The 18,153-nt window shown below is 60.1% G+C and overlaps 1 protein-coding gene across 1 annotated transcript; it reads left to right on the forward strand.

The window, feature by feature from the left end:
* Window positions 1-4,140: 4,140 nt before the first annotated feature.
* Window positions 4,141-18,082, forward strand: MAN2C1 (mannosidase alpha class 2C member 1). Its single transcript, XM_038766967.1, has 24 exons — window positions 4,141-4,234; window positions 5,449-5,519; window positions 6,283-6,460; window positions 6,803-6,992; window positions 7,807-7,913; window positions 8,252-8,362; window positions 8,716-8,808; window positions 9,007-9,123; window positions 9,524-9,619; window positions 9,740-9,885; window positions 10,270-10,393; window positions 10,573-10,694; window positions 11,017-11,102; window positions 11,623-11,796; window positions 12,024-12,112; window positions 12,563-12,657; window positions 13,117-13,221; window positions 13,484-13,640; window positions 15,286-15,429; window positions 15,751-15,860; window positions 16,661-16,740; window positions 16,948-17,093; window positions 17,391-17,512; window positions 17,603-18,082. The coding sequence occupies exons 3-24, from the start codon at window positions 6,302-6,304 to the stop codon at window positions 17,733-17,735; spliced, it is 2,706 nt and encodes a 901-aa protein (XP_038622895.1). The 5' UTR covers window positions 4,141-4,234; window positions 5,449-5,519; window positions 6,283-6,301; the 3' UTR covers window positions 17,736-18,082.
* Window positions 18,083-18,153: the final 71 nt, after the last annotated feature.

The following is an 18,153-nucleotide window of genomic DNA, read 5'->3' on the forward strand; positions in this document are numbered from 1 at the left end:
CGGGGCGGAACTAATATTTCTGGGCCACATATGTACACCTGGTATATACACCTGATCACCTGGTAACCTCCCCAGCGCTTAGAACAGTGCTTTGCACGTCGTAAGCGCTTAGTTATTATTATTATTATTATTATTATTTTATTATTATTTTATTATTATTTTATTATTACAGTGAGGCCCGGAGGGCGAGTGCGGGGCGGAACCAGTGTTTCGGGGCCGCAGTTCCGGTCCGGACGGCCAGGCGGAAGTACCGCTCTGAGGAGAAGGCGGAAGCGGGAGGAAGATGGCGGCGGCGGCCCCGCCTGTGGTGCTGAAGCACCGTCGCAGCACGCTGGAACGGGTGGAGAAATTTATTTCCCCGCAGTATTTCACGGACTGCAACCTCCGGGGCAGGTAACGGGCCCGGGCGAGGTCGGGGCGGCCGCGCCAAGGAGGGCGGTCCGTCGCTGCCACCTTCCCTTCCGGTCGGGAAACCCAGCTCGCCTTCCGGGCCCCGTGTCAACCGCCACACTTTCCCAGAACCCCCCGGGGCTTGACATTCCAGGCCTAGGCATCCCCCTTTCCCCCGGGAAAAGCGGCTCCTTTTAATAATAATAGTAATAATAATAATAATGATGATAATGGCATTTATTAAGCGCTTACCATGTGCCCAGCGCCGAGAAGGTTACAAGGTGATCAGGTGGCCCCTCGTGGGGCTCACAGCCTTCATCCCCCTTTTCCAGATGAGGGAACTGAGGCCCGGAGAAGTGAAGTGACTTGCCCAAAGTCACACAGCTGACAACTGGTGGTTGACATGTTGCCAACTTGTACTTCCCAAGCGCTTAGTACACAGTAAGCGCTTAATAAATATGATTGATTGATTGATTGATTTCCTACTGAGCCACGCTGCCTAGGCCTCCCCCTTTCCCCCGGGAAAAGCGGCTCCTTTTAATAATAATAATAACATTTATTAAGCGCTTCCCATGTGCCAAGCGCTGAGAAGGTTACAAGCTGATCAGGTGACCCCTCGTGGGGCTCACAGTCTTCATCCCCCTTTTCCAGATGAGGGAACTGAGGCCCAGAGAAGTGAAGTGACTTGCCCAAAGTCACACAGCTGACAACTGGTGGTTGACATGTTGCCAACTTGTACTTCCCAAGCGCTTAGTACACAGTAAGCGTTCAATCAATCAATCAATCAATCGTATTTATTGAGCGCTTACTATGTGCAGAGCACTGTACTAAGCGCTTGGGAAGTACAAATTGGCATCACATAGAGACAGTCCCTACCCAATACGATTGATTGATTGATTGATTTCCTACTGAGCCACGCTGCCTAGGCCTCCCCCTATCCCCCGGGAAAAGCGGCTCCTTTTAATAATAATAATAATAATAATAATAACATTTATTAAGCGCCAAGCGCCGAGAAGGTTACAAGGTGATCAGGTGGCCCCTCGTGGGGCTCACAGTCTCCGTCCCCATTTTCCAGATGAGGGAACTGAGGCCCAGAGAAGTGAAGTGACTTGCCCAAAGTCACACAGCTGACAACTGGTTGACATGTTGCCAACTTGTACTTCCCAAGCGCTTAGTACAGTGCTCTGCACACAATAAGCGCTCAATAAATATGATTGATTGATTGATTTCCTACTGAGCCACACTGCCTAGGCCTCCCCCTTACCCCCGGGAAAAGCGGCTCCTTTTAATGATAATAGTAATAATAATGATGGCATTTATTAAACGCTTACCATGTGCCAAGTGCCGAGAAGGTTACAAGGTGATCAGGTGGCCCCTCGTGGGGCTCACAGTCTTCATCCCCATTTTCCAGATGAGGGAACTGAGGCCCAGGGAAGTGAAGTGACTTGCCCAAAGTCACACAGCTGACAATTGGTGGTAGACATGTTGCCAGCTTGTACTTCCCAAGCGCTTAGTACAGTGCTCTGCACACAGTAAGCGCTCAATAAATACAATTGATTGATTGATTGATTGATTGATTTCCTAGTGAGCCACACTGCCTAGGCCTCCCCCATATAGAGATGGTCCCTACCCAACAGTGGGCTCACAGTCTAGATGGGGGAGACAGACAACAAAACAAAACATACTAACAAAATAAAATAAATAGAATATGTACAAGTAAAATAGAGTAATAATAATAATGATATATAATATTATAGAGTAATAATATTAGAGTAATTAGAGTAATAATAACCAAAGCAGCAACGTAGCAGAGCACTGGACCAAGCGCTTGGAAAGTACAAGTTCCTGTATATATGTACATATTTATTAGTCTGTTAATTTTACTTATTTATATTTATTCTATTTTATTTGGTTTATATGTTTTGTTTTGTCATCTGTCTCCCCCTTCTAGACTGTGAGCCCGCTGTTGGGTAGGGACCGTCTCTATATGTTGCTAACTTGGACTTCCCAAGCGCTTAGTACAGTGCTCTGCACACAGTAAGCGCTCAATAAATACAAGGAAACTGAGACCCAGAGAAATAAAATGACTCATCCAAGGTCATCCACCAGGCAAGGGGTAGAGCGGGGATTAGAACCCAGGTTCCCTGAGGCCCCGGGCCCTGCTCTGTCCACTAGCTAGCTACTAGCTGAACTCCACCTCGAGGTGGCCCAGCTCTCCCGCCCCAGGAGATCTTCATCATCAACATCAGTGGTATTGATTGAGCACTTACCGTGTGCAGAGCACTGTACTAAGCGCTTGGGAGAGGGCAATACAACTCAACAGAGTTATTAGACATGTTCCCTGACCACAGCGAGCCGACAGTCTAGAGGGGAAAACAGGGTGAAGCGGGGAAGAAACCTAGAGACTGGGGATGAAAGTGGTTTCTAGGGACTCTGCCAAGAGAAGAGCTTAGAGAAGCAGCGTGGCTCAGTGGAAAGAGCCCGGGCTTTGGAGGCAGAGGTCATGGGTTCGAATCCCGGCTCCACCCCAAGTCTGCTGTGTGACCTTGGGCAAGTCACTTAACTTCTCTGAGCCTCAGTTACCTCATCTGTAAAAAGGGGGATTTAGACTGTGAGCCCCACGTGGGACACCTTGATCACATTGTATCCCCCCCCAGCGCTTAGAACAGTGCTTTGCACATAGTAAGCGCTTAACAAATGCCATCATTATTATTATTATTAGTGTGGGTGTCGATGTGAACAGGCAATGTAGAGGACCACTCGGCCTCGGCGGGAACTGGGATCAGGTTGGTGGGGTGGGCGGTGTCTGTTTGGCTCTGGTGTCCCTGAGTTGTGTGTGATCCCAGGCTATACGGAGCCAGCTGCCCGGTTACCTCCCTCTCCTACTTCCTGACCTCGAAACGAGTCCCCTACAGCCAGGCGATCCGGCAGGACTTCCTCCCGGCCCAGATCGGCGACTCTTTTGGCCCCACGTGAGTAGCCCAGACCATCCTGCTGGGAGGGAGGGCTGAAGCCTTAGCCCTGAGAGAAGCAGAGGGTCCCAGGTGGGCCCCCTCAGTCCACTATTTTGCCGGCTAGCCTAGAGCTAAGCATCTGAGGCTTTAGCTCGGCTCGGGGAAGTGGCGGCTGAGACTCTACCCTCTGGTCGTGCCTAGACGCGGGGGGCTCGGCTCTATGCAGAAGAGACTTGTGAGCATGGGACCTTAGTACATCAGAGGTCTGCACACCTGGGCCCTCCCTCTGGGCTCTGCAGCATGTTAAGAAGGGAGGGGAAAGGAAGAGGAGCAGAAGGCTAACTGCCCCCTGACCCCATCTGGGCTTCTCTGCTGCTACTCCTCCGTCCTGCTGTATGGGACTACTGCTCCCTAGAACCGCTGTTTCCCTGAGAGACCGCTCCCTGGGGACACCATTCCCTGGATCACCCCCCCCACACACCCCGGGAGAAATGTTTGTGTCTGTCATAGGTGGTACAGCTGCTGGTTCCGGGTGGAGCTGAATGTGCCCGAGGCCTGGGTGGGCCAGGAAGTTCACCTGCTCTGGGAGAGTGATGGAGAGGCCCTGGTGTGGCGGGACGGGCAGCCGGTGCAGGTGGGAGAGGCCAGCCCTCCTTCCTGGCTCGTCCTGAACATTTGGTCCCCTCAGGTGGCTCTGGGAAGACTGAGGGTTTGCGGGGTCCCTTCTATGCCTAGGCCTTCTATGGGCCCTTGGGCAGCACCCCCGTTTCTCCCCCTGGGAAACTGAAGCTAAGGAGTCGCAGGCCTGACCCTGCCAGCCTCAAATCTGGAGGTGGAGAGAGGTTTTCAGCTCCCAAAGGCAGCAAGACTGAAGAGCCCAATTGCAGAAAGTAATTAGGGTTGCGTATTCCCAATCCCACCCAATCCCCTCCTCTGGGTGTCTCCCATCCCCCAGCTGGGCCCCTCCCAGGTTGCGACTTCCCTTCCCCTTTGCAGGGGGGACTCCCCTCCACCTTAGTGTTTCCCCCTGCTTTGCTGCCTGGCCACTACCCTTTCTGGGCTCAGGTTTTCCTCGCCCCGACGACAGGCCAGTAAAGACAGCTGGGCAGCTGCACTTTGCCTAAGGGGAATGCTCCAGGGAACTTCACCAAATTGGCAGCTTCTAACTATCCATCTCAGTGGCCTAGGAGGCAATGGAGTACACCTGTTCTTGCTCCCTCCTCCTCCTCTTCTTCCTCATCCTCCTCCTTCTCCACCTCTTCCTCCTCTTCCTCTTTGTCCTCCTCTTCCTTTTCTCTCATCCTCCTCCTCTTTCCTCCTTTCTCCACCTCCTCCTTCTCTTCCTCCTCCTCGTCCTCCTCCTCTTCTTCCCTCCTCCTCCTCCCCCTCCCTCTTCTTACATCTCCTCATCTCACTTCCCTTCTTCTCTCCCCGTCCTCTTTCTCTCTCTCTCCTCCCTGGTCCTTCCTTGCTCCCTCTCTCCCCCATTGACTGTTAATAAAGTGTGCAGTAGTAGCAGCAGCAGTAATAATAATAATAATGGCATTTATTAAGCACTTACTATGTGCAAAGCACTGTTCTAAGCGCTGGGGAAGTTACAACGTGTTCAGGTTGTCCCTCGGGGGGCTCACAGCCTTAATCCCCATTTTACAGATGAGGGAACTGAGGCCCAGAGAAGTGAAGTGACTTGCCCAAAGTCACCCAGCTGACAATTGGCAGAGCCGGGATTTGAACCCGTGACCTCAGACTCCAAAGCCCGGGCTCTTTCCATTGAGCCACGCTGCTTCTCGCAGTAGTACTTCTCTCAGTAGTAATGGTAGTGGTAGCAATAATAGTAGGAGCAGCAGTAGTCAAGGTTTTTATGCACTGCCCACTGTGGGCAATGCGCCGCACTAAGTGGTTTGGGAAGTGCCCCAGAAGCGTCTCCCCCAGAGGCTCCCACTTTAAAGGGGAGCCTCTGAGCCGCCTCCTTTTCCCCGGGCCCCAAGATCAGGAGCAGGAGCCAGAAACAGCGAGAGTCCCCGAGGGCTGAGAACCCCTGGACTCCCTCTGCTCTGCCGGCTTCCCTGCCGGACACTTCGCAACCTGGTTTCTCCTCCTCCAGGGTTTGACCAAGACGGGCGAGAAGACCAGCTACATCCTGGCGGATCGGCTTGGGGAGCGTGATCCCCGGAGGTGGGGACCCGCTAAGCAGGAGGAGGCTGGGGGGCGGTCTGGATGCTTGGGACCGGGGCCGGGGGGGGGGACTTTGGGTCCTGACTTGGAAGGGAACACGATCTCTGGAGGCTGCCAAGTGGGGCTGGACTAGGGGATGGGGTGTGGCCACTCATGAACGGGGGGGGTCTTTGGGTCCTGGCCGTGACGGGCAGGTGGACAGATGGCTGCGAGGACTAAGGGGGGCACATTCCCGGGAGCCCCGTGCCCCAGCTGGATTCTTGCCCCCAACTCCCCTGGTGTCTGAGGCTCTGGCCCCGAGTCCTCCTCTCCTGGGATCTGAGCCTCTGGGCCCCGGGTCCTCCCCTCCTGGGGTCTGACCCCTGCCTCAGACCCTCCCCTCCCAGCAGCTGTGGACTATTCCCATTGAGAAGCAGCATGGCTCAGTGGAAAGAGCCCGGGCTTCGGAGTCGGAGGTCATGGGTTCAAATCCCGGCTCCGCCAGTTGTCAGCTGGGTGACTTTGGGCAAGTCACTTCACTTCTCTAGGCCTCAGTTACCTCATCTGTCAAATGGGGATGAAGATCTGATCACCTTGTAACCTCCCCAGCGCTTAGAACAGTGCTTTGCACATAGTAAGTGCTTAATAAATGCCATCATTATTATTATTATCTGGCTGTCTGGCCCCAGACCCTTCCCTCCCAGCATCTGACCCTCTGGCCCCGGATCCTCCCTCCCCACAGCATGTGACTCTGTGGTCCTGGGCCCTCCTCTCCACCCTCTAGCCTGACCCTGTACGTGGAAATGGCCTGCAGCGGGCTCTGTGGGGATGGCCAGGGCAGCCTGATCCAGCCCCCGGACCGCCACAAGAAGTTTGCCGTGAGCCGGGCCCAGCTGGCTGTATTCCATCGGGAAGTCCAGGAGCTCCTGATAGATCTGGAGACGCTGATGGACATGGCCGAGGTACCCACTGGAGTCGCTTCCCTGCCTCTGGGACCCGGAGGCCCGTGGCCATCTGCGTCTGGGAGCTTGGGGGGTTTGGAGCCTGGGCCTTCCTGGGGCCCAGGGTGATCCTTTTTGCCTGCTCTGAGGCCGGGTTCCTCCCTCCCATCAGCAGGAGCTCTTGGGCGAGTGACACCTTCACTGTCACAGCCTAAACGTCGGCAGGGCCTCCTCCCTCCCCCAGCTTCCCTCCTCCCTAGAGGAATCTGGCTACCCAGAGGCAGCCATGTGGCTGCGGTGGATGCCCGGAGTGGCCAGGGGCTGCCAGGCCTGAACCCCCATGACCGCGGCCTCCCCGCACAGTTCCTCGGGGAGGACAGCCAGCGTGGCTTCCAAGCCCTCTACGCCGCCAACCAAATAGTCAACGTGTGCCGCCCGTCAGAGCCGGACACCTGGGCCGAGGCCCGCTCCCTGGCCACCGCCGTCTTCCGTCAGCGCAACGGGGACAGCCAGCACACCATCCACGCCATGGGGCACTGCCACATCGACTCAGGTAGGGGTGTCGCTTGGCCCTTCTTCCATCCCCCTGCTCTTGGGAGACGAACCCGGGGACAGGCCGGGGGATGCTGGACCCATTAGCCAATAGCTCCTACCCTGAGGATCTTGGCCGTTTTATTCCCTCCCTCCCCTCCTCCAGGGGCACCTGCAGGGTGGGACGGGGGTGGCCGCAGGGCCTGGAGCAGGACGCTTTAGGAGAGCCTAGAACGCAAACCTGAGGAAAGGGACCCTTCCCTCTGGGGGGCCGTGGGGGAGGGGGGAGTCTCAAAACAGGAGAAATTCCCAGTTGTCTGGGATGTCTTAGGTTGGGTCTGGAGGGAGGGAATAGACAAGGTGACCTCTGAAGGCCCTGAAAGCCAGGGCAGGTGGGGAGGCAGACGGTTGGCCGGAGGGTTTGCGTGTCCCGTGTCCGGGACGGATGGACACTTGATTCCCGGGCTGAGCTCGGGGTGTGGGGTGCAGGGTACAAGATGTGGGTGCAGAGTGGAAGTAGAGAGGGAGGGAGAGTGCTCTGCACACAGTCAGCGCTCAATAAGTACGATTGAGTGAATGATTGAGAAGCATCGGGCTGGTGACTCTTAAGGGTCGCCTTGTGGCTGATGAAGGCCAGAGTTTAGCCTTGGCCCCGGGAAGGGGACTAACAGATAGGCCACCTGCACGTGACTCCCCAAAACCGTCTGCCCAGGAAGACCCCGCCGCTCCCAGCTGGAACTTACTGTGAGGACGCTGACTTGGGCTGGGGGGTCCAGAGCGGGCGGGGGCTGGTGGCATTTTTCATCCTTCCCCCGGTCCTCTCCCCTGCCCTCTAGCCTGGCTCTGGCCCTACGAGGAGACGATTGGGAAATGTGCCCGCAGCTGGGCGACCGTCATTCGGCTCATGGAGAGGAACCCGGAGTTCACATTCACTTGTTCCCAGGTGGGTCCCCTTGGGCTGCCGCTGGGGCTGCTGGGAACTGATGCTGTGGGCTCTACCCGGCCTGGGCTCCCGGTCTCGGGGAGGAAGGGCCTCCCAGGCGATGGCCCAGGTGGCCTGATCCCCTCTGAGAGCGATGCCAGAGAGGGGGCAAGGACTCCACCTCACTCTGTAGGTGCCTGTCTGCCCTGAGAGGACGTGGGAGGGTGCGAGGGCTGGGCTAGGGAAGAGAGAGTCGTGTGCAGATGCCCCCGAGGTTGGCTCGGGGCCCGGCCCCGTGGACGAGCTCCCCAGCCCCTCGCCCTTGGCTCCAGTGCCGGCCCACCCCATCCCTCCCGCAGGCTCAGCAGTTGGCATGGGTGAAGAGCGGCTATCCTGGGCTCTACAGCCATATCCAGGAGCGTGTGCGGCAGGGCCAGTTTGTGCTCGTCGGGGGCACCTGGGTGGAGATGGTAAGAGACTGGCACCACCTGGCAGCACCGTTATCTCATCGTTACCTTTTCTCCAAATCCCTCACCCCTCCTGCTCTCCGTTCCTCCCCGCAGATCCGGGTCCCACCTCTCTCCTCTCAGCAAGCATCTGATTGTTGACTAACCCCCTCCTTCCCCTGGATCTATCCGGGGTGCCCCAGCCAGCGCCCTTCCCCTGTGGGGCAGGCCCCTGGCCAGGGGTGCTTGGGACCTCGCTGAGTTTATCTGGGAGGGATGGGCACGGGCTCCCTGGCCCTGGGTCTCGTCGTCCTCCTTTGTTCCGTCCACCCCGGTGGGGCTGTGCTCAGAGGGGCCGGGGACCGGTTCTCCCCCAGGACGGGAACCTGCCCAGCGGGGAAGCCATGGTGCGCCAGTTCCTGCAGGGCCAGGCCTTCTTCCAGCAGGAGTTTGGAAGGATGTGCTCAGAGGTGGGTTCTCCGCCACCCCACGCTGTCTCTCCTCCCACCTCCCCTGGGCGCGGGCACGCAGTGCCACCGGTCTGGGCTCTGGGAAGCCTTGGGAGGCTTCGGCCTGGGCCTCGGCTGTTTGGGAGCCGTCAGGGTCGGGGGAGTCTCCGGGTCTCAGGATTCACCCCCGGTCCCTTCTCCCCTTCCCACCCCGCCCAGTTCTGGTTGCCCGACACATTTGGCTATTCAGCCCAGCTCCCCCAGATCATGAGCGGTTGTGGCATCCACCGCTTCCTCACGCAGAAGCTGAGCTGGAGCCTGGTCAACTCCTTCCCCGTAAGCCGGAGTCTGGGGGTGGGAGGGGGCCGGGGGAGCCGGGACTCGCTGCAGCCAGGGGAGGACTGGGGGCTGACATACGCACGCCTGATTTTAGGGGGACCCGGGCCACCCCCCTCTCAGCCTGAGGAGCGGCAGATGCTCTGGGTAAATGGCATCTCAGTGCCATGAACCCTTTTGCCCATTTGTTCCAGGAATAACCTTCCAACCGGGATTGGGGCTTCCTGTCATCCGGGACCTTGGGCCTGTCCCCCGGGGGTGGCCCACTGGGCCCCCAGGGTGGGAGGGACTGAGGCCTGTTTTCTCTCTCCCCACGTCCCCCTGCTCCGTGACAACACGTTGCTCTCCCCACTGTGCCCACGCTGCCCTTTCTGCCTATTCTGCCCTCTCTGCCCGGCAGCACCACACATTTTTCTGGGAAGGGCTGGATGGCTCCCGGGTGCTGGCGCACTTCCCCCCCGGGGACTCGTACGGGATGGAGGGCCGCGTGGAAGAGGTGAGCCAGGGGTGCGAGGCACTGTGGGTCGGGCCGGGGGCAGCCTCTGGGCACCGCTGAGGCAGGGAGGGAGGGCTGGGGGTCGGGGGGAAGCTGGGATCCAGTGGGCGCTTCCCCCAGGTGCTGAGAACCCTGAAGAACAACAGAGATAAGGGGCGGGTGAACCACAGTGCCTTCCTGTTCGGCTTTGGGGATGGGGGCGGCGGCCCCACGCAGACCATGCTGGATCGGCTGGAGCGGATCAAGGACACAGATGGGCTGCCCAGGTCGGAGGGGCTGGGCAGACATGAGGGCAGGAACCACGGGGCCTAGGAATGGCAGCGGGTGGGGGCGGGAGGCGGGCATCTCTGGGACTGGCATGACATCCTCCCTGCCCGCTCCCGGAAATGGGATTGGGGCGAGGGTCTGGGAACCAGAAGGTCACGGATTCCGCTCCGCCACTTGTTGGCTGTGTGACCTTGGGCAAGTCACTTTGCTTCTCTGGGCCTCAGTTCCCTCATCTGTAAAATGGGGATTAAGACCGTGAGCCCCGTGTGGGACAGGGACTGTGTCCGATCTAATTATCTTGTATCTACCCCAGTGCGTAGAACCGTGCCAGGCACATAGCGCTTAACAGATACTATAATAATTATTATTCTGATTATGCGCAGGGTGCAGTTCTCCAACCCGGAGCGTCTGTTCGCGGCGTTGGAGCGTGATTCGGGGCAGCTGTGCACCTGGGTCGGAGAGCTGTTTCTGGAGCTGCACAACGGCACCTACACAACCCAGGCTGAGGTCCGCGACAGAGGCTGGGGCGTGCTGTGATGGGGGGCCGCGGACCCCCCGGCCGGAGCATCGTGGGGATCCGGCCACCACTAGGAGAGGGGCCCGGGAGCCCGAAGGCGGGACGGAGGGGTGGGCCTGGGCTGCAGTTCTCACCCAGCCCCTCCCCGCCCCATTAATCCCGGGCACAGCTCAAGAAGGGGAACCGGGAGAGTGAGCAGATCCTGCATGACGTCGAGGTCCTCAGCTGTCTAGCCCTGGCGCGGGATAGCTCCTTCCGGTATCCTTCTGCGGAGCTGCAGCGACTCTGGCGGTAAAGTATTCCCTCCCGTGGCCCTGCCTGCCGCGGCCGGCCCCAAGGAACCGGATCGGAGTTGGGCCGAACCCGCCCGCTCTTCCCCCGTGGTCCGCGCAGGGCTGCCACCAGGCTGACGCAGAAAGCGGGCCCTGGCCAGATGGAGCAGGGGTCACTGCGTGTGTGTCTTCTTGATCCCAGGGTGGGAGGACTGGGGTGGGGAGCCCACGCTGTCCGGATTGGAGGCAGGAGGCGGCGCCCTCCGGTCCTCTGGGGGATCTGGGCCCCGCCACCTTCCTCACCACCTCTGACTCTTTGTCTCTTGGCCGACGGCCGCCAGGCTCCTGCTCCTGAATCAGTTCCACGATGTGGTGCCCGGCAGCTGCATCCAGCGGGTGGTGGAGGATGCCCTGAAGTTTTACGCAGGTGGGGGCCGGGGAAGGTTGGGGGACAGGCAGCCTACCGACCGCTCTCCCTGGTGCACTGGGCCTCCCGTGACGTCCCACCCTCGGGTCGGAGGGCAGAGACGAGAAGGGGGAATGCAAGAGGCTGGGGCCTAGCTGGCTGGGCTGGGGATTCAGGGTGCCTGGGCTCTTCCGATTTGGAAATTTGGGAGACTCACAGAGACCAGCCCCCTCTGTCCCCGGCCCCCTCCCAAGCCTGGGACAGTCAAAATGCAGACTGCCCGGAAGCTGGGGGATGGGCTGTATGATCTCCGGCCAAGTTTTAGGGATCCGAGAGTGCCCTCCGGTCTCCTCTTTGGTTCCTGGCCCTGTGGCTTCCCCAGGATTTCCCAGGCTCAGTGGGCATTCCTCACCTCCTCTGAGACTCTTAAGTCCTCTCCTCCCATCTCCCCCTCAGAGATTTTCCCCGCCAGACTCCCCCTCTCTCCTTCCTAGAGACTCACCATCTCCTCCCCACTGAGACTGGCCTTCTCCCCCTGCAGAGATCCGCCAGAGCAGCTCCGGCCTCCTGGGGGCTGCGGTGCAGTCCCTGTGTGGGCCACACCCCGGGGACGGAGACCGGGCCCCGGCCCAGAGCCTCCTCGTCCTCAACACGCTGCCCTGGGAGCGGACTGAGGTGGTGTCCTTGCCGGAGCCCGGTGGACCGGAACGTCTGGGTACGTGAGCACTGCCTGCCCGAGGCCTTTCCGGCTCTCCCAAAGCCAACTAAGATCCAGTGTTAGGGTTCGGGGCTGTGGGTGGGGTGTGTGGAAGCGGGGACGCCCTCACTTCATCCCCAACCTCAGCGGCATCGTGACCCGGTCCCCTAACCCCAGAGCCGGGTCCGGGCAGCCAGAAATCCGTCCCAGCCACTAGACCCTCCTCTCCCCTCTCCTCCGTCCAGCACTGGTGAAGGCACCCAGTTTGGGCTATGCCCCTGCCCCGGATCCCGGCCCCTGCCCGCCTCTCTGGTCTGTCCGCGTGGTGTCCGAGGTGAGTGTCTCCCCTCCGGGGGTCATTGAGAGACCCTCCCCATCCCTGTGGCCTCTGCTTCTCCCCTGCCCTGGTGGCATTTAGGTGGGAAGGATCAGGGATGCTAGCGAGGCCCGCAATTAGTCCCAGAGTGCCTTTTGTGAGCAGCGGGGGCATTGACCCACACCATCCTATGGGAATCTCTTCCGGGGGTCAGAAGGGGTCCGGGGGCTCTGGCTGCTTGGAGCGGAAAGTGGCCAGGAGTCTGGCTTCCCCCAACCCCCACCTCAACTCAGCTACTGCCATTGGTTCTGGGCCCCTGGGTTGAGCCTCCCCCTTGCCCTGCCCAGCGTCAGCCATGTGTAGTAGTAATGGTATTTATTAGGTGCGTACTGTGTGCAGGGCACTGTACTGAGTGCCAGAAGAAACCGTGCGTGTGTCCTGTCTGTCCCGCTCCCTTCCCTCCTCCAGGCTGACGGTTCCGTGAGGATGGAGAACGGCATTATCCGCGTGTGCCTGGACCGCACGGGACGTGTCACGTCCTTGGTTTTGGAGGCGTCGGAGAGGTCCCCGCCTCCCTCGGGGCCTGCCACTCCTGGGTCTCCCCGGCTCCCCTCCTCCCCACCCACCTACCCCGGGGCCCAGCCTCCTCTCGGCGCAGTATAGATTGGGATGAGCCCCTCGGGAGAAGTTGCCTTTGTGGCCTTGCCATGGGGCTGGGGTCTCCCCCTGCCTTTTCCCATTCCGGGGTCAGCTCTGGGGCATCTTGGAGGGCCCCTGGAAGTGGGGGGCGAGGAGTGGGAGAGCTTCCTGGCCCTGGTCTGGCCTGCTTCTCCCTCTCCTTTCCTTCCCCTTCGCAGCACTCTCTGTCCATAGCACCTTTCTAGTTTCAGATCCAGTTCAGTCTGTCCCGGCCGCCCCACCAGCCCCTGTCCCCCCGATTCCATCCCTCGGTCCCTGGGCTCCCCCGTCCCCCTGACCCTCCGTCCCTGCCCCCTGACCCCCTCCTTCCCGGGCCCTTCCAGAGAGACCCTGCCCGAGGGTGGCCTGGCCAACCAGTTTGTGCTGTTTGATGACGTGCCCCTCTACTGGGACGCCTGGGACGTGATGGATTATCACCTGGAGACCCGGTAGGAAGGAGGGACTGGAGGACTGGATGGGGAGTAAAGGAGGATGGCTCTCCCTCCCTCCACCCAGCCCCCTCTCCCCTGGATTGCAGAGGACTGGAGGGAGGGCAGACTGGAGGGAGGGTGAAGCCGGCTGCCGTTTACGGGCTTCTACTGGGGAAGGACCCCAGGGTGGGCTTAGTGGTGCTCTCCCAACAGCCCTTGGGAGCTGGTTAAGCCCTTCTTCCCCGCTTCCTTCCCGCCCTCGCCTCGCCACCCAATCCAGGAAACCGGTGACCCAATTGGCCCAGCCCCTGAAGGTGGGGAGCCCCGGGGGGCTCCGGGGCAGTGTCAGCTTCTCCCTGAGGCTCAGCGAGCGGAGTGTCATCACCCAAGAGGTGGTGCTGGATGCCAGGTGCCCCTACGTTCGCTTCCAGACCCAGGTACCGTGGCGGGGCCCCGGCCCCATCCCCAGCCTCCATCCCGCTGCCTGACCAGAGCCCCACCTCCACATCACACGGGGTCGGCCTGGGTTTGGGCCCGGGGAGAAATGGCCCTGGGTTTCACATCCCGAGATGTGGCCGCAGCCTGAGCTGTTTTGGGGATGGCGAGGGGGGCAGGGGCGGGGGCATCCCAGAGGAGCCGGGGAGATGCCGACCTCCATCAGCCCCCCTCAACTTCCCACCCCCCGCCCTGGCTAAAATGGGCCCCAAAGAGGGGAAGTCAAGTCCAGATGGAGAAGCAGCGTGGCTCAGTGGAAAGGGCTTTGGAGTCAGAGATCAGGGGTTCAAATCCCGGCTCTGCCAACTGCCAGCTACGTGACTTTGGGCAAGTCACTTCACTTCTCTGGGCCTCAGTTCCCTCATCTAGAAAATGGGGATTAAAACTGTGAGCCCCCTGTGGGACAACCTGGTCACCTTGTAACCTCCCCAGCGCTTAGAACAGTGCTTTGCACCTAGTAAGCACTTACCAAATACCATTATTATCCAGCCTAAACCTCCCACCTTTGTGTTGGCCTGGCCAGGCCCCGCTTCTCAACAGGCCACTCTCTACCCTGGCCTAGCCATAAGTCCCTGCTTCCTGGTGCCTCAGTTTCCCCAGCTAAGGGAACCTAGAAGCCGGGGCAGGACAACCTGCCCATTGGCCCTAGTGAGTGCTTTGTGGCTCAGGGCTCTGCCTTCCTTAGTATTGTGTGGCTAATGAGGGAGCAGGGGGTGGGGAGGAGAGTGGATCTGGGATTGGAGTAGGCCCACTGGGGACTCCCAATGCTTGGCTAGTGCCGGCTCTGATTTGAGCCAGAGGCCCCGGGGCTGGGCCCATGGTTTTCCCGACCAGAATGGGCCTGTAGCCAGAAGGATGGCCCTGTTTAGTTCATTCATTCATTCCTTCAATTCATGCAATCGTATTTATTGAGCACTTACTGTGTGCAGAGCACTGTACTAAGCGCTTGGGAAGTACAAGTCAGCAACACATAAGCCCACAGTCTAGAAGGGGGAGACAGACAACAAAACAAAACATGTAGACAGGTGTCAAAATCGTCAGAACAAATAGAAGTAAAGGTATATGGACATCAACAGAATAAATAGAATAATAGACATGTATGAGTAAAAAGAGTAATAAATCTGTACAAATATATACACAAGTGCTGTGGGGAGGGGAAGGAGGTAGGGCCGGGGGGATGGGGAGGAGGAGAAGAAAAAAATAATAATGGCATTTATTAAGTGCTTACTATGTGCAATGCACTGTTCTAAGTGCTGGGGAGGTTACAAGGTGATCAGGTTGTCCCTGATTGGGGGGCTCACAGTCTTAGTCCCCATTTTACAGATGAGGTAACTGAGGCCCAGAGAAGTGAAGTGACTTGCCCAAAGTCACCCAGCTGACAATTAGCGGAGCCGGGATTTAAACCCATGACCTCTGACTCCAAAGCCCGGGCTCTTTCCACTGAGCCACGCTGCTTCTCTAGTGCGGTGTGTGCGTTGAGGCGGCGGGGACCAGAACCATTTGCCCCAGGTCCAGACCAGGCTGTGTGTCGGGGGGCCGGCTGTCCCCGGGGGTTCCCACGGCTCCTCCGGGCATCCTGGCTTCCAGGTGGACTGGCACGAGGCCCACAAGTTCCTGAAAGTAGAGTTTCCAGCCCGGGTCCGGAGCCCGCAGGCCACCTACGAGATCCAGTTTGGCCACCTGCAGCGGCCGACACACTTCAACACCTCCTGGGACTGGGCTCGCTTCGAGGTGGGTGGTCGGCGCCCCCGCCTCCCTGTCCCCACCTTTCCCATCTCCTCCCCCCACTGCTCCTGACGCACTTCAGCGCCTCCCGGGACTGGGCTTGTTTCAGTGTGAGTAGTCTGTGCCGCTCTCCTCCCCATCCCTGCCCTCCTCTCCACCTCCTGGGCCCCCATCAAGGTGGGCGGCCCCAAGGCCCTCCCTGTCATGGAAATCCGGTAGAGCAGGAGGAGGGGAGGCGCGGGGAAGGGCGAAAGAGCTGGCGGATGCAGGGAGCAGGGCCAGGAGTTTTGGAGCAGAATAGAGCTGTCCACGTCTCTCCCACCCGAGGTGTGGGCCCACCGCTGGATGGACCTGGCCGAGCATGGCTTTGGGCTGGCGCTGCTCAACGACTGCAAATACGGGGCCTCCGCCCACCGCAACGTCCTCAGCCTCTCTCTGTGAGTCGAGACCGACTGACTGGTCTGTGGGGGTCCGGGGGCAGGCGAGGAGGGAGCATGCTGGCCCAGGTGGAGAGCTAAGGAGGAGGGGCTTGTTGAATGGGGAGAAGGCCGAGGGGAACCAGGGAGATGGGATCAGGGCAGGAGGCTCTGAGGAAGCTGCCTGCTTTGGGCAGGGAGAGAGGGCATTTGCTTTTGAGCCCTACTTTGGGCCAAACCCATTTTTTGGAGACACTGCCCTCAACAGTGGTGCTGGGCGAGTGGTAAAGGCTAAGATCCCAGCTCCTGTCGACACATCACTGCTGTCTTCCCCCTTGGTCGGACTGTTTCCATCTTGAAGAGTGAGGCTCCCCAGCTATGAGGCTGGAGGGAGAAAGGGGGTTTTCCTGACGTGATCCCCAGCCAGCCAGAGCCAGCTCCTGGGTGGGCAGGAGGAAGGGGCAGCCCATATGACCCCCGCCCCCCACCCCTTTCTGGGACTGCACCGAACCACTGCCTGTCCAGTGCCTGGGGGCCCAACCCGGCCGAGGACCGAGAGCAGATGAATCGGTTGCAGCCGGGGAAGGTCTTGGTGATCCCTGGGCTCAGCCTGCGCTTTGTAGAGGCTTGTTTAAGTCAGTCTGGTGGCATTGAATCTCTGTGGGCACAGAGAAGGAAGCTGCTTTCCCTTCCCCTACCCCATCCCCGGTGGCTGGGTACCCCAGTCCTGGGTGGGACCCCCGCCGGGGGAAGTGGTCCTGGGCCTGAAGAACAGGACTACGGTTGCCCTCCCTTTCCCTCTCCTTCCCCTTCCTCCTCAGCCTGAGAGCACCTAAAGCCCCCGACCCCACAGCAGACATGGGGCACCATCGGTTTACCTACGCAGCCATGCCGCATACAGGTGAGTGGCCGGGGCCCGGGCCAGGTGGGGAAAACCCCATCCCCGCATGGGGATAGGAGGAGGGAGAGAGGGAGTCAGGGAAGGAGGGGCGGGGGAGACGCTGAGCTCCGAGGCGGCAGCTGGGTCCAGGGCCCCTGCTGGTACGGGGACAGGGTGGGGGCAGCCCCAGGTCTCTCTCCACAAGCCTGGGCCATCCACCCCACCCAGGTTCCTTCCAGGATGCCGGGGTCATCCAGGCTGCTTACAACCTCAACTTCCCCCTTCACGTGGCGCCGGCCGGGCCCACCCCCTGCCCGCCCTGGAGTGCTTTCTCCGTCTCTTCGCCCGCCGTGGTGCTGGAGACCATCAAACTGGCAAGTGTGGGAGGGCCAGAGCCTCAGAGGTGCCCACCGATGCCCCGGCAGGGCTCACGGGGGAGAAGCCGGGGTGGGAACCTGGCGCTCCCCGGGGTCCCCCTCCCTTCATCCCCACCACAAAGGCCAACAGCCTGGGCTTCCTGCCTCTGGTGCATTCAGAGGACCGACCCAATCTGCGCCTCTCTCTGGGGCTGACCTGCAGTCTGAGGGCTGGGGCAGTGGGAAGGGAGGGTCCAGCAGGTGGTGACCTGGGTCCCCACCCCTCCCCTCGGTGGTGGGCTCTCCGTTCCCCAGGCTGAAGCGGAGGCGGAGCCCGATGCCTGGCCCGGTGCGCTGGTGCTGCGCCTCTACGAGTCCCACGGCAGCTCGGTGGTCACCTGGCTCCGGACCCCACTCCCGCTGCAAGAGGCTGTTCTGTGAGTGTGGGCCTGGCTGGGGTGTGGGGAAATGGGGCCTCGGGGGCTTCCCAAAACAGCCGCCCTCTCTGGGCATCTCTCCCTGTCCAGCTGTGACCTCCTGGAGCGCCCGGCCCCCGGTCGGCCCCTGCCCGTGGAGGGCTGTGGCCTGAAGCTGTCCTTCTCCCCCTTCCAAATCCTGACGGTGCGCCTCACCCTGCAGCCAGCGGCCCCTCGGTCCTGACTTCCAGGCAGCAACGGGCCGGGAATAGACCAGCCTGCTCCACGGCCTCTCCAGCCGGGGCAAGGGGGAGTCCTGCTCTGTTTTCTGGAGAAAACAGCAGTGAGCTCGGGGCAGCTCCAGGCGCTGCTGGGGAGCCGGACCCCCTCCCTGCTTCCCGGAAGACGCCGTGACTTCCAGCCCAGCCCAAGGTATGGGGGCCTACCAGGATCTGAGTCGTCACTCTTCTTCCCCCAGGGCCTCCATCCCAACTCCAGGGGCAGCTGGGCCCCTCCCCAAGATGGCAGGGGGCCGTGGGCACAGCTCAGTCCAATAAAGCAGTTATTTGGTAGCTCTCTCCCCTTCCCCTGAGTACCAGTAAAGCTGGGCCGGGGGTGGGGCATAGGGAGGGGAAAAATAACAGGTGCTGACTCGGAGCAGG

Source organism: Tachyglossus aculeatus, chromosome 26 (assembly GCF_015852505.1).
Source record: "Tachyglossus aculeatus isolate mTacAcu1 chromosome 26, mTacAcu1.pri, whole genome shotgun sequence".
Lineage (NCBI taxonomy): Eukaryota > Metazoa > Chordata > Mammalia > Monotremata > Tachyglossidae > Tachyglossus > Tachyglossus aculeatus.